Below are 15733 nucleotides of genomic sequence, written 5' to 3' on the forward strand. Positions count from 1 at the left end.
TTATTTATACACTCTATAAATAGCTTCATAAAAAAAAAATAAGGAGGTGCAGGATCCTGGAATGTATCTTGGAAGCTTTGGTATGACTTAAACTTTTACATGCCCGTGGTAAGCAGGCCATGCAAGGGGCATGTCCCTTGGAGGTGGAGGCCAGTCCTGCAACCACACCTTTAATGTCACTGAACTTCACCATGCACCCAGTGTGCTGAATATGGGCTTTCACACTCTAAGCAAAGGCCCTGGAGACCAAGCTAGTAAATTGCAGAAGCTAACACAAAAGCTTCTGCAAACACAAAACAGTTCCTCTCCTTTCTCCTAGCCTTCCAGAAACTTTCTCCAAATAGATCATTCCCAAATTTCTTGCCTCAGGCCTCCATGCTGATTGATATTTCCAGCACAGACATGAGAAAGAGAGACCTTGTCACTGTTGAAAAATAGCTCCCAGGGCTTCCTATATCAGATCTTCCTTTTGTATTCTGACTGATTTAGCAAAATATCTCACTGTCATATTTTATCAGTCCAGGAGATAGGCTAAACAGGAACCAAATTTCAGAGCCTTCCAAAAACTACAAGATGCTTATTCACACCTTATGTTGCTAAATAACTGGTAAAATCTGGTCCCCTGTCTCTTTTATTATGAGATACATGCTGCTAAAAAGCATAAGCTTTCATCATAACCAGAACATCTAACAAAAGACGCCAGACTCAATACCTTGTCTATTTTTGGAGGGAGAATATTTCCTTACCAGGAAAGGATGATATTCCTGTTATCAGGCATATCAGGAGAAGGCAGAAAAATACCTTAACACCTACTTAATCAGGACCATGAGGAACATTCTCCACTCATCTTTCCCTAGTTTGCACCTCTTTCCTCTACACTTTCCATTCTGCCTCTGTGAGTGTTTCATTTTTGAAACTCTTCAGTCTTCAAGGAACTTACTTCCATTTATAGCTGACTCTGAAGTGTGTAATAAGACCTTTTGGCATGAGATGAAAAGTGTTGAAGTTGATACTCCTCTTTTTCCCCTCCTCCCAGTATAAATCCTTAACAAAGTTGTCTTTTACCATAATGAACTCAGTGGATGCTATTCTTTTTTTAAGGAAGTCCAAGATACTTCTCCTGAAAATAAGTCATGTAAAAAAATAACTAGCCTCTGAACTTCTCTAGCAGTAACAAAATCCTTCCCTTGTCAAGGGCTGTTAGTTTTCAGTGATGATGTAAGCAAAGTACTTAAGTACTCAAAGTGATTTTTATTTTAACATAATTAAATGGTTTGCATATTATTCTTTCTTTTCCAGACATTCATCTGTTAAGGAATCAAATAAAGTAAGTATTCGTCTTTGTATATATTAGGACCATAAAAGCCAAACACATTCCATGGCTACACAGCCCCTCTTGCAATAGTATTTTAGCCTATTAGGTAAAAAATACTGTAAGAATTATATTAGCTTTGGGTCATAAAAGTGTCCATCTTTAATGTGTGTTGCAATTTCAATACTGCTACTTTCTGAATGGGGTAAGTTCCTGAATTTGTTTGCAGAAATAAAAACACAGGTACAGTGCAAAGCCACCTGTCCAACTATCCACATAAAAGCACCTCTCATAACTGCCTGATGTGGGTGCCTGTGAAGAGGAGCAGCAGGAGACACTCTCCTTCAGACAAACAGAGCTTCCACATACATTTTCACAAGCAGAAAACTGAAATTAAAAGGTCAATAGAAGAGTGTAATAGCATTAATGTAATATAAATTCTTCAAATATAAGATGACCCATTTCAATACAAAACAAAAATGGGCTGGTTTTAAATCCAGTTTTAACAGCACCTGCTATCCCCCACCTCCCTTCTCCCTCTCCTTCCTGTTTCTGCTCAGACCAGTGAAGTAAAGCAGAGGAAATGGCTTTAGCAATAAAGGAATTTAGTTCTGACAAGTGGTTTCCTATAAAACTTAAGAGATACATTCCCTACAAACATGCAGACTGTTAAAGAATGTTTGGAAAATTTGGAGAGCGGTTATAATTTATAGCATCTTGTGCTTCTTACTGAATGTTTTAGCTCCTGCACTAATGTGGTCCTACTGAATTGATTTTAATTTTTTTTCTCATTAAAAGGAATAGAAGAAACTATGATAGTTAATTCAAACTGTTTCCTTCCACAGAAGGTTGTAGCACAAATCTATAGACTATTCGAGATCTAACTTTTAAATACATTGAGTTTTCCTTCTCCACAGCTCTGACTGTGAGGCTGCCCCAAACTTCACTCCTCTCAGAGTTAAAAAGTCTTTTAGTTTGAAAGATAGTTACAAAAACACGGCTTGATAGTAATATTGTAATTAACACATAATGTTAAAAAAATGAAATATTGGCAAGAAAGATGATATTTTAACAAAAAAACTTTGTCTTTTCCTGAATACTGACTCATTACAAACCAAAAACCTGCCCAAGAAAAAGAAATATCTTACAGCTGTAATTAATATTTCTGGATGGACACTGTACAGCTGCACAGACACCTCAGTTTTTAACAGGCTCTTAGTTAGGAGAAATATTGTGTCTTTCATGACATGGAAAAGATAAAATTTAATTTTGATCACTTCTCATTCATATAGATGTGATGACCTAAAAAGTTTCAGTGTGCCCTTGTCAGGGTTCCAGACACTGAAGAGTAGGTCAATAGCTTTGAGATAAGGACTGCCCTTCACCATAACCTAGACAGGCTGCAGGAAAGGGTACCGAGGAGTCTCTTGAAACTGGAAAGGACAAAGGAAAAATCCTGCCCAAGAATGAACTAAACCCTCTGGAGACTGAGGCTGAACATGAGCCACTAGTGATGGCCTTGATGGCCGTAAAAGCCAACAGCGTATCAAGCTGTGTCAACAGAAGCACTGCCAAGAGATCAAGGGAAGAGACTATTCCCTTTTACTCATCACTCATTAGACAACACCTGGAGTACTGCTCAAGGCTGAAGCTGACAGAGGGGAGAGGGTCAGCACAGGGCCACCAGGACAGCCAGGGCATGCAGTGCCTGCCCTGTGAAATGAGGCTGGTAGGGCTGGGCTCTCTTTCCCAGAGAGGGGACAGCCCTGGGAGAACCCAATAGCTGCCAGGCAGTGTCTGAGAGATGTTTGTCAAGAAGGCAGAGCGTGGCGCTCTACAGAGTGCACAATGGAAGTACAAGAGGCAACCATCTTGAAATGATGAAGGTTTCAACCAGAAATAGGGAAGAAAAATTAATGATGAGGGTATTGGAAGAGGTTTCCCAGAGAGGCTGTGAAATCTGCATTCTGGGAGGTTTGCAAGACCCAGCTGGTCAAAGCCCTGAGACCCCAGGTCTCATCTCACAGTTCTCTGGGCTTTAAGCAGGAGCTCAGGTTAGGATCTGCCTAGGTCTTGTCCAGCCTGAATAAGACTTCAAATTACTAAGTAATAGGTAAACATTATCGGGGAAGTAACTTATAAGGAAGGCTCAAAGTGCAACATCTACAAAGAATAAACTATTCTTCTCTAATATTTATGTATTATAGTCTTAGAGGCATCAAATTAACAAACAAAATAATTGCTATTCCCACCATTTTGCTGTGTGAATCAAAATAATACAGAAATACAGTGAAAGTTTAGGAGTCAAACTCCGGTCTTTAGAAAACTATCATTCTTATTTTTAACATAATATGCTGGATTAAGACTCTCCACACAGTGATTTTGAATGAAATATCTGCCATGACAGTAAAAATAATTGTACTGTCAGTTAAGGATCCTGAAAAAAAGTGACTGATTTTAATCTCTGGATAGTATCTCTCCAGTCAACCATAATCAATCTCTTGATTTAATACAAGATCAAGGAAGGAAAACCATATTGTAAGTTAAACTGACACACAATAGTCATCACGAAATGGTGATCTTTGCAGTAAACCATATTACACTTCACTTACACCCCTAAAAAGTGCAATTCTGATTGTTGCTAGTAGACTGAGACCAATATTCAGCCCAATTTTTTGACAAAGTTATCAGTTATTAATGATTGAATGTCTATAAATTATTTTAAAACTGGCAGGTAGGTGGGTCTGTTGGGGTAAAGTCAAGTTACAAATCCAAAGAAAAATATTTACTGTTTTATCATTTTATATAGGCACCTGGAAGAGAGCAAGGTCAGTATTCAATCATATTATAATAATTTGTTGTCTTTTATTTGTATTCCAAAACTAAAATAGTTGATCATTAAAATTCTAACTGAAGCAAGAGACATCCCCCAGGTGTACATCTGCTGAGAATGGAGAGAGTTAGAGAGACCTCAACAGTTGCTCATGAGCAGCAGAAAAAGGAAACTTAACTTGGTCTTAGCTACAGCTCTTTGGGGAGCCAGGTATCACATTTGTCCTAAGCAAATGTCTTAAGGCTTTGGGGAAAATAAGACGGTTGTGCCTAAAAATCCAAGAGGATATCCAAAAGAGATCTGCACAGAGGACATCACCCTTCTCTCAATCTTGGTGCTCTACCATTATTTGAGGGTGAGAATTTTTAAAGTTTTTTAAAAGCTTTAGGCTGTTAAAGCTAAAAAAAAAATAAAACCTCCCATGTTTTAAAAACATGTCAATTATTTAGATGTACATGCAGCTTTGAAAAAACGGCTTAAACCACTTGCTGTGTCCACATGCATGAAGGTCCATGAGAAATGTTATTCCAAAATATTTTGAAGACAGATACAGGTTACATGGCTTTTATGCTGTTTACACTTTGTGTTAGTGAGTTCGTAATTTCCTCTGGCATTTCCTTTTGTGGATTAAGGCATCATCTCCTGATTTTCAGCAAGAAATATTATCGACTGCATTAATAAATTCAATGCCTATCCTGTCCTATAAAAAGGATTTATGAACTCTCCACATACTTCAAGTTCAGCATTCTACATTATTTACTATTATCTTAAGCCATATTTGGCATCAGCAATCACTGTAATGTCCCCCATGTAACATTCAGTACTAGTCTAAATGTTTCCCACTGAAATCATTACCTGACTCATTCAAGCCAGACTGATTACAGCCCTTTAAGGTTTTCTATTGAACTGCCTCACCCTTGTGTATGAATATACTTAATTTATTTCACAGTAGTTGCTAGATACTGTCAGTTACAGTGAATAGGAAATAATAAGTTCTTATCCTTTTTACTAATAGTTACAAGTTTGAGGAAGAAACCTGAGGTATCTTTTCAAGCACAACAGAATCCTCCTGAAGCCAGGTAGGAATATAAGAATTTCATGAGTTTTTACTGGATGCTTAAAGGACTAAATATTCTGCTCTACAAAATTATACTTCACTATGCAACAACACCAAGATGATACCAATTCCTGATGCCATGCAGTGATATATTATGTTTTGCCCTGATGTATGACAAGAAACATCTTTGGGAATTGCTTTCAAGCTATTGTAATTGCAAAGCCAACTTTTATCTTTAACAGCATGCTGCTGTATTACATTTCTGCTGCTATTTCTGTGATAGGGAGTTAAATATACTGTATAAAGAAGAGTTGCTATCTCCAGCATCAGCATTTCCTCTCCCCCTCATTTTCTATTTTTATTTACAAAAGATACACACCTGGCTATTCAAAGGCCAATTATTCTTCCATAGAAATCTGCCATAGTTAGTCCTATTTTGCTTTTCTAACCTACACAAGTCTTTCTTTTCTAAATGTCTTTGATCTATTTTCTCCTGAAATATGCAACAAAAGCCAAGAATATAGGAGACAGCATAGGAAGTATATGAATGATCTAACATCTTCCAAACACAGAATCTCTCTGTAGCATTGTTTACAATAATGGCATTTCTCCAAGATAAAATTATTGTATGGAGTAAATATGATCATATTTGTGACCCCTAGTATTCTGCTTCTTCTTGTGCTCCTGTTATGTGAAGTTATTTGGTCAATGCTCTTCCCAGTGTAACACAAAAATACTAACTGGGCACTCAGGAGCAATCTAGAAAAGCAGAACAGGCAGGGAAGAACTGCTCCCTGGGTCTGCCTACAGAGGCACTGAGAATATCAGCTGAAATTAGCAGGGAACAAAAGCAAACTATGCTTCACTACACACGCAGTTAAAATGTGAACTCTTATGGAGAGTGAAAAAAAAAATGTATACAACTTGAAAAAGAGGCTTGTGAAAATAAGGGAAGAGAAATCTGTCAAACACACTGAATACAAAATTACCACCCAAAACCTGGGAAGGTCCAAAGCTACCATCAGTTAAAGGAAGGGGTATTCTGGGGAAGCACACAATCCATCGCTCTCTAATTTGAGTCTTACACTGCCACTAAAAGAAATATTTTTCTGACATTACTTTGATTCATTGCTTTTTCCTAGCCCTCTATCTACGTGGAGCTCTAAAAACATTTGCAGCTCAGGTAAGAACCAGAGATTGCTTTGAAAGCCAAACTAAACATGGAAAAATAAGAGTAAGAAACAGATTCAGGTTCCTATGCTTGCATGTCTGCAGAGGATTTTCAATACACTTCCTACTGTCCTTAATCACACAGCATACTTTTACTCTCCTGTAACTGCCTCTGCAAATGCCCTTTTTGATCAAAAGAACAAACCCCTAAGCTGAGCCAAGAACCTGTGAGTGCATAATACAAATTTATGGTAAAGCAAATACCATCAGGAAGAACATATGGACTGCATTATTTGTTCAGATCAAGTAGGACTCAAATTAACTTTGGTCACTGCCAGGCTAAACAAGCCCATCTTCCCCAGCTTTGTTTCACAGGCCCCATCTCCCAGATTCTGGTGGGCTCCCTCCATTGAGCTGCTTCCTTCTTGTCGTGGGTTCAATTCTAAACACTCTTCTCTGGATTCCTACTAAAAACCATTTTTTACATAATCCGTAAAGCTCATCTAGGTCTCTGTTTGCTGCTGCCACTTCAGACACTTCCTACCATCCCTACCAGGGCCCTTGATAATTCAGGCTCTCTGGGACAGCAGAGTATCCTTTTTCCTATCAATTCCTTGCCCTCCTGAAGCAAAAGGGAGAGAACAAACAAGTAGGGCTTCTCCTGCTACCCTACAATTGCCTTTAAAGTCTGTATTTGGCTTAAAAAGATATTTTAAGAATATTAATTTTATTAAATATTATTTCTTGACAAGCTGTTGTTAGCTCCATCTCAGCCAGACTTATTACATAAGCATTGCAAGAGAATTTTACCCTTCTTGTCCCACAGCTTAAGACACCAGAAAAAAAAAGATCTGCAAAACATACACAGCACAGCTCAAAAAACAACTATGGCCCTAGCAGTGGGGGGTCTCCTTAAAAAAAAAAAATTCTGGGGATAGCCACTAAAAATGCAATGTGAACAAAAATGCTAAAATCATGATCCAATAAGCTGAACAGTAACAATATTTCCCATTTTGACAACTCAAAGTGATTGCAGAAACAAAAGGTCGATGTCTGGTCTCAGGCCCTTTGAACAGTGGTTTCTTACTGAACAGTCTGATTGCCTGCTGAAGATCATGGCTGTCTGTCTACTGCTAGCAGTGGATCTTGTTTTAAAAACAAATGTAATGCAGTTATTAACCAGAATATGGTACAAATATAAATGGAACAGTAACATGCAATGAAAACCATTTCTCCTCTGTAAAAGAAAGTCTTCCAAGTAAAATTAGATATTGTCATATGCTACATACTGGCTTAACAATAATGAACTGATAAAGCATGAACAGATAAAGCACAATGAAATACCATCCTGACAAACAGCACTGTCTCTGGTGACAGTAACCAGGAGAAGATGGAAACCAATGATAACCACATTCTTCTCGTTTAAATGGACACTGGGTCATTTCTCCCACCAGCACTGCATGAAACAAAACTGTTTTCTCTTATACAGAAGAATCTGATGGTTTTTATCTTCAATTAGCAATTTTTCTCCATGTCACATATCTGAAAATTACATTTGATCTTTACATTGAAAGGAAGCCCTTGCTTTTCTCAGGCTGTTTCTGCTGCATCCTGATCAGTCAGCCCAAGCCTCCCATATTACACAACTTGTGTTCCTGACCCAACCCCTGCACTTCCTCAGCTCCACAGAGACCTGGCCTAGCTAGTAAAGGGCAGCCCTAAACCTACAGACAGCAAATCACATTTGCTTCAGGAGAAGGGTTTCAGCTATTCCAGGCCCCTGCATGGAGCAGGGGCACACAGCCAAAGACCAACACCTTCTCCTTAATGAGAGAGCAACCTCATGCTTTGGTCCTGAATTTGTTCATTGAAACAAGTTGCAGAGCAGACTGAAATCCATCAGCATGGCAGAACTTCTGAATCCTTTGAGGTTTCAACAGCTTGGCAGAAACAATGCTAGCTGGCAATGGAATAATGAGAGGCTTTAATATGATCCAACATAACAGCAACCAGGATGCAACACAAATAAAAGAGGCTCAAAAGGTGAAAATAGAACAGAACGAACCATTATCCTTGTTCCATATTTAGTATTTTATTTAGCATTTGCTGTTTTATTAACAGTTTATTATTTTGCTATGTGCACAATAGCCTGTCAGACTGAAGTCAATTAGAAACCATCAGGAAACTAATGTGTAAAATCTCTGGGGGCATTAATCTGAAATCACTGATGCTGCATTAGCACAAGACCACTCTTAACTGACAGCTCTGAATTTTAAAGGTTAATACCACAATACTCTACTTCTAAACTAAAAGTACTATTCTCAAAATTACTTAGTAAAACATAGTGTGAAATTAAATTATAACCTTAAAGAATGCAACTTTTTTCCTTCTGCATTTACTTTTACAGGTTCCACATTAAGTGTAGATAATTTGACAGTAAAGAAGCCACCACCTCCGACATCATATGCAGCATGCAAAAATAAATCAAAACATTTGCTTGCAGAACAGGAAATTCAATCTCTTACCCAACCCAGTGAAAAGGTAAAGACCAGCTTTGCTTCCTAAAAAGACAAGTTTTTAGGAAACAGGATTAACACGCTATGGCAGCACCCCTGACCCCCTCTGAAAGATGTAGGTATTCAGCACCCTTGAGAAAGTCCAATATGAGCTCTTGAAACCATGGATAAGAATTTAAATGTCTAATTTGATTAACACTTCCTAATCGGACTTCTCAATATAGATGCACTACCATTATATACTGTGCTGAATGTGCTTTAAATGCAGATTAGATACAATCTGGTTTTGCTTCTGCCAGTTGTTAATTTCTATACACTGATTATGCTATCTTAAAATTAAGGATTTAAACAAATGTGAATGGTACATTGGAGAATATGATCGCCATAAAGCAGAGAAGATACTGTTACAGAAAAACGTTGTAAGTACCATTTGTCTCAAAATCGGGGATGTAAACTCTTGGCGGAAAATTTCTGCCAACTGTCCACAATGGCTTACAAGTTTTGTTGTGAACTAACCATACAATCCATAATTTAAATCTGTATCATATAGGATGAGACATTCTTGGTTAGAGATTGTTCAAAGAAGTCAAAGGCTGAACCATATGTTTTGGCTGTTTATTATGGAAGGAGAGTATACAACATTAAAGTACGTTTTCTGGAAGAAAGCCAACAATACGCACTGGGAACAGGGCTCAGAGGAGAGAGTGTAAGTAAAATCCCATCTGTTGTTATAGTCTATAGCTTTTATGTTGGACTTCACAAGTTCTTAATAGCAAATATTAGTTACAAACTCTCCCACATAACAAACTTGGTGTTTCATTACAGTTTCTTTTACATTACAGTTTCTTTCAAGTATGTCTCAAGTTTCAAGAAGCTTCAACATAATAATTTAAAACCAAATTTTGCATACCATGCTCAAATTCAGATTTAAATCAATGTAAAAATTTCCTAAGTACTTAAAAATACTTCTACCTACTGTAAGTAACACCTGCAAAGTAAAAGGGAAAGAGAAGTTCTGCCTTTTCAGGTATACATACTATTTTAGCATATTTTTAAACTTGTGATAGTTTAAGCAGGCATTTTCAAATATATACAACTCCACATATCCGACAGCAGGACCTGGTGCTGTGAAGCAACAGAACAACAGTTTTCATGGCTATTCAGAAGCAATTAAATCATGTGGGTCCTCAGCAATCAGTCTTTCAGATATGGTAAACTTCAATTAGAAAATCCCTTTAGACTAGTGATGCCTTTTTATGTAATTAAATTCAATTATAGTCATGATAGGAGTCTAATTCTTACTCTACATATATGGTTAAATAATAAACACCATATCTGCAAGTCTTTCACACATGAAAAAATAAAACATTAAAACTGAAAGTAGACTCTATAAAAATGTGATAATTGCAAAATAAAAATCCAAGCAAACAAAAAAACCAAAACAACAAAAAACCAAACCAAAGCAAAAAACCCAAACAAGAAAACCCCCCTAAACTTAAAAGAATGCTCAGCTGCAGAGCAAAAAAGCAAAGCAACAACCTCCTATGGGTTATTAGTTATGTAAATCACTGACACAAATCCAACTCTGGTGAAGCAGCAGACTCTGTAGCTGAATCTTCAATTATATCCTTTTCATGAACACCAATACTTTTCAGAACTTACCTTTTGTATAGATAGACTTTAAAGAGACTGAAATCACAAATGACCCAGGCTGATTTAAGGCATTTGATGGGTCCAAAATTTATATTCGAATTTTTATTAGAAAATATGGGATAGGATTTCACAAGACAAACAAGGTTTACTGGCAAGTTGATCTTCAGAGGCATTGGTTTAATGACAAAGGCGGGAAAAAGTCCTTCATTATTCAAGCACAGTGAAACAGTTTTGGAAGCTGAATGGCAGCACAAAACAAGAACTGTCCTGGAGGTACCATCATCCTGGTGCTGCTGTAGTGACCATCAGTCTTCTGTAAAGCACTGGCAGCATTTCTCAACTGAACCTCCCAGATGATTTCCTGGAATTTAAGTACGATTTTGGAAAAAGCAAGTTTAGTTTTCCATGGTTCTTACATTGTTTAGTCTTCCTGTAATGGCTCTAATACAAATAGTGTCAGAACAGAAACAATGACAGAAATAAGGCACGCTACAGCATAATGTAGTATATGAGTGTGTTCTACACTACAGAATAAAGACATAGGACTAAATTTTCATCATGTTAACAGCTTTAACAATTAAGGTAACTGGAAAATTACTTGAACAGTACATGAACAATTTTTACTGAACTGAGAGGAAGGAGAACACAATCCCTCCCATCTCAGGAAATACCAAAATATATTACTTTATTGTTTGTTCCAACTTCTGCACAGACAGTACGTATCTTAAACAGTGGTCTGGACTGACAAGTCAAATTGCAAAGTATCAACTCCAAAATAAGGATTCCAAGCATCTAGTTAAAAACACACAGTCCATCCAAGGCTTGGCTCTACCAGGCCAAATCATGACTCCTTACCTTATGCCACCTTCTTTGAGGATTCTTTCTCTTTAACTCAAACCTTCCCATAGATCAAGCATGACAGAAAAAAATCAGAATTGCTTTGCTGGTCAACTAAGCGCTGTGCCAGGAATCACAAACATGGCAATCTTCCACTCCTATGTATTATTCTCAGCAGTAGACATGAAAATAGAACTGGGCACAAAGCACATGTGCAGTAATGAACAATCATTGCCCAGAAAAGCTTCCTCCATCTCAGGCAGTCTCAAAGGATTCCCCAAAAAGGCTCTTTCTTGAAAACCTGTCACCTAATTTTTGCAGCTCATCTAAGTTTTCTTTCCAAAGATGGTGAAAACACTTTGTAAGGCTGTGAATTACAGCAAATTGCTGCCTGTAATTTTCTAGTACCTGTTAAAATGCTTTCCAGAGCACTCTGCATTGTCCCTCCACAGGGATTACCTTTGTTACACCACATTTTGCAGTGCAGCCAGACCTAGCTGCTCTATCAAGACTAGCTGAATATTCCCTCTTCACCAGCCAAAGAGAAAGAAACCTAAATGCCAACAAGTATGTGCAGACCTATTACATTTCTCCCCAGTTGGTGATTTTATTCAGGGGTTTGGTCTTAACAGATTTTCTGCAGTATGTTTTCACTTTTGAATTAGTCTATTTTCATCCATTAAAACATGTTTTTCCTTACGCATAAATATAATTATTCTAAGTTTTCCCTACCTTATTGCAACTTTTGATTTTTACTAAACAGCATACAGGTTGCTAACATATTGTATCATCAAATAAGATTTTAAATTAACAGGTTTTTTTAAATGTATTTAACTCTCATGAGTGCTTCTATCATAAGCTCTCATGTAACCCTATAAGGCCATAAGGGGGAAAAAAACGGGTTGATCATCAGATTTTTATGGTAAAAGTAACTGAAGTTCCATGCAGCTAAATTAGTATCAAACTCTAATATAATAAATAGAAGGAGAAGGGTAAAAAAAATGAAAATCACTTACTCTCTTAGTGGAGGTACAACTTTTGCTAGCTATTTAGCCACAGATGTTCACACCTGCGTACGTATTTAACATACTATTCTGAGCTTTCTAAAGGCCAAATTACATAAAGCTATAAAGATGAGATCTCCAAATGAGGCATACATGGAATTCAGGAATTTACATTCAAAACTGCTACCCTGAGCACCCTTTACTTGGCTGTTGCCTTCCTCTACTCCAGACAATTTCACTATTAAAGATCCAGAGATCCCTGTAACACTGCCTTTTTTCATGTGCATAGTTCTTTTGAAGATGATGAAACACAAGCCTTCTTCACATTTAAAGCTGATCATGACACAAAATTTAAATTTTTTTTTTATCGCCTCTTCAAAATTAGATCTGCCACAAATAAATACATGTTTTAGCATGTCTGTAGAATCAGTCTCAACTCCCAATGCAGTAACTAAAAATGAAAAGCAGAAGTAGGCTACTCTTCAACTTGGTGCCTGTTCTACAAAGTTTAGAGCACAGCCCAATGTGTATCTCTGGATCTTCCTGTTCCAGCCACAGACACTTTCTCCATCCTCACCACTGCATTTGCAGCTACCTTTCATCTTCAAACTATCAGTCATACCAGTCACACCATTTCACTGGATTCATTTCCATATGAGCCACGTGGATTAGCTCCACCTACCTTCAGCAGCCACCATCCAAGCATATTAGGGAGCACTTCCACAATGCCTCCCCCACTGACAGTAGTTTTACCACCTTCCGAACACAATTCAGAACTACACCTTTCACAAGCAATCCTTGAGACCCCATTCCCATCTCCCCAGAACAGTCTGGAGACCTGCAGATAGAAAATTCCTATGAACAGTAGAGATTGGCTTACCTTTTAACTTCCCAACCAACAGAAAACATTAGAAAACAGGAAAAGAAGTGGTGCTGGCAAAGAGTTAATTAAGAATAAAAAAAGTAAGGATTACTTTCATACAGCATGAAATACAGACCAGTTTTGACTCAGTTTTCAGCAGCAGCAGTGACTCTGAACATAAGCAAAGACAAAACAGCAAAGTAGAACAAATGCATATGAGTAAAAATTATCAAAACCAAACTTTAAAAAATTACCATACTGGCTTTGAGATCAAATAATTTTCATCTTAATACAAGAACAGTTTCATCAACTCACACATTTAATCAGATTCTGTTGTTATAAACTAGGTGTGAATCAGGTAGGGGTGACAGACACTACCATGAGACACCACCAGGTGTACAATGAAGATCTATGCTCAGAGTAAATGTCATATAAGTATGTGATAAGTATTAGTGTCAAAGCAAGCTTTCATTACTGTGTGTGGTTCTGGTGGTTTAATACCAATGAGCCCAGAGAACAGCTCAAGAGGAAAACACTGATGAGGGCTTTGTGGTGTGATGAGAGCTTAGAAGTTACACACAGGGAAGAGAACTATTTAAACTGAAGGACTGCTAACCATTGGAATGGGATGTTTCCAGAGGACAGATGAGAATAAACACCTTGGATAGCTTTCTGTTGCTCTTTGATCAGATCAGCAACCTTGAACCAGACCTTTATCACTTCAGGAGTTGCTTGGAGGATCTCATTTTTTGGGGTGTGAGAGAAAAAGATGCTTCTTGCTCCATACTTCAAAAGTAATCTATAGCAACTGTCTCAATAAACTGAATGGGAAAATAAAGCATACATTTAATAAGGTACATTGAAACTTGCAGAGTAAAATATCATGAAAGTGAAACTCGTGGCAGGAAAAAGTTGGTAAGAATTTATAGTTGCTTAATCGTTTCAAGATCTATCATCACATCTGGCATCACAAGCTGTTATAGGTAATACTGCATTATCAGGGCTTAGACATGCTCCCTTTTTGCCCACAGGAGCTAGTTGCTTTGTCCTGCACAAGATACAGACACAAAAAAGAAATAGCAGGATCAAAATATGGTGCTTTTCCTTTTAGAATTGCTTCCATCTAATTCCACGCAAAATACTACCTATTTTTTAATACTGTTATTTGCAAGTCTTCTAATATTATAGATTAAACCATCTAGCAATTTCATTTTCAGTCACTGATTACTATCTTTCCCCCCCCAGCAGAAATTTAATTCTGTGGAAGAGATCATTGAATTCTACAAATCTGTTCCCATAACACTCATTGACGGAAGGGATCAGTCAGGAAACCACAGAGAACAATGCTACCTCACACATCCATTCCAGCCATCCTGATGTGTTCTGCCTTATTGTCAATGATTCATCTGTATAGATATAAATAGAACAGTTATTTAAATGTCTCAAGAATCAGATGAGCCTTCTGAGCAAGGAGCTCCCCAAAATATAATGAAGCATTCTACAGATCTACTCCATTTTTTGATTGTTGCATTTTCACTTTGAGGATAAAAGTAAAGAATATGTCCATGTATTAATTCCCAAGAAGGTGTTGAGGGAGACTCCTGGTATCTTGAGAATGACTGACCAATTTGCTTATCTTGCACTCTACCATCTAACTTAAGATGAAAATGAAACTCGCCATTGCTTACCTAAATGTCACTGAAACTCTGCTAAGTAACAACACCTAATAAAGTATACCACAGTCATTAAATAAATATTCTTGCTTTTAAAAATATACATGAAACACTGCATGTCAGAGTTCTCACTGTCTAAAAATTTCATGTGGTGTGCATATGTTTGCTCAACAAGTTGTGCTCAGCTGCCACTAGAGTTAGTGTCAGCTGAATCTTATAGGCATTGGAGATTATAAAGCTAGTTGTAATTATGTAAATTCTATTACTCAAAGAACACTCATTCTTTAGCTTAAGCAGATACTTGTATTCCATACCTGAGCCTTCAAACACTTACATAATAGAACCATTATGCAAACAGTCACTTTGAATTCATACCATGTGCAAATGTAGAGATAAAAATCATCAGTAGGAAGCATAGATGTATTTCAAAATCAGCAAGAAAACATGCTCCAGTGTGTATGAGCAAAGAACATAAGAATGTGAGTATTTTTCTAGGAAAAAACCACAGAAATATTTATTCATACAATTTGAGTTTTGGAAGCCTAGATAAGTTTGGTACGTATATAAAGGAAAAAAGGAAAATTTCGTATTTATATAAAGGGATTTTTTCTGCACAGCATCAATGATCTTCCTAACCACACTCAGAAGTTTGACTAGGTAAATGTAGTATAGCAAAAAAGAAACCTCAGTTACTTTATCCTTATAGAATAGAAACAAGAAGAATAAAACCACTCAAGCCCAAAACCACAACATTCCAACCCAATTTATGACATACTATGTAGTGGCACAAACTAGCTCTAAAAAAATTTAGCAGTT

General features: G+C 37.2%; 1 protein-coding gene across 8 annotated transcripts in view; it reads left to right on the top strand.

Moving 5' to 3' along the window:
- The window catches only part of CLNK (cytokine dependent hematopoietic cell linker), a 56794-nt gene extending 41762 nt beyond the window's left edge, over positions 1-15032 (top strand). For 6 of the 8 annotated variants that reach the window (XM_069014437.1, XM_069014443.1, XM_069014439.1 and 3 more), the window contains 7 exons: positions 1300-1327; positions 4122-4140; positions 5161-5224; positions 6345-6385; positions 8780-8913; positions 9230-9307; positions 9439-9820. In XM_069014437.1, the coding sequence (XP_068870538.1) occupies positions 1300-1327; positions 4122-4140; positions 5161-5224; positions 6345-6385; positions 8780-8913; positions 9230-9307; positions 9439-9819 (745 nt within the window). In that variant the 3' untranslated portion in view covers position 9820. Of the gene's footprint in view, positions 1-1299; positions 1328-4121; positions 4141-5160; positions 5225-6344; positions 6386-8779; positions 8914-9229; positions 9308-9438; positions 9821-14489 lie in introns of those variants that run through there. The other 2 variants (XM_069014441.1, XM_069014442.1) reach the window with 2 other exon arrangements.
- Positions 15033-15733: the final 701 nt, after the last annotated feature.

Source organism: Aphelocoma coerulescens, chromosome 4, assembly GCF_041296385.1.
Source record: "Aphelocoma coerulescens isolate FSJ_1873_10779 chromosome 4, UR_Acoe_1.0, whole genome shotgun sequence".
In the NCBI taxonomy this organism is placed as follows: Eukaryota; Metazoa; Chordata; class Aves; order Passeriformes; family Corvidae; genus Aphelocoma; species Aphelocoma coerulescens.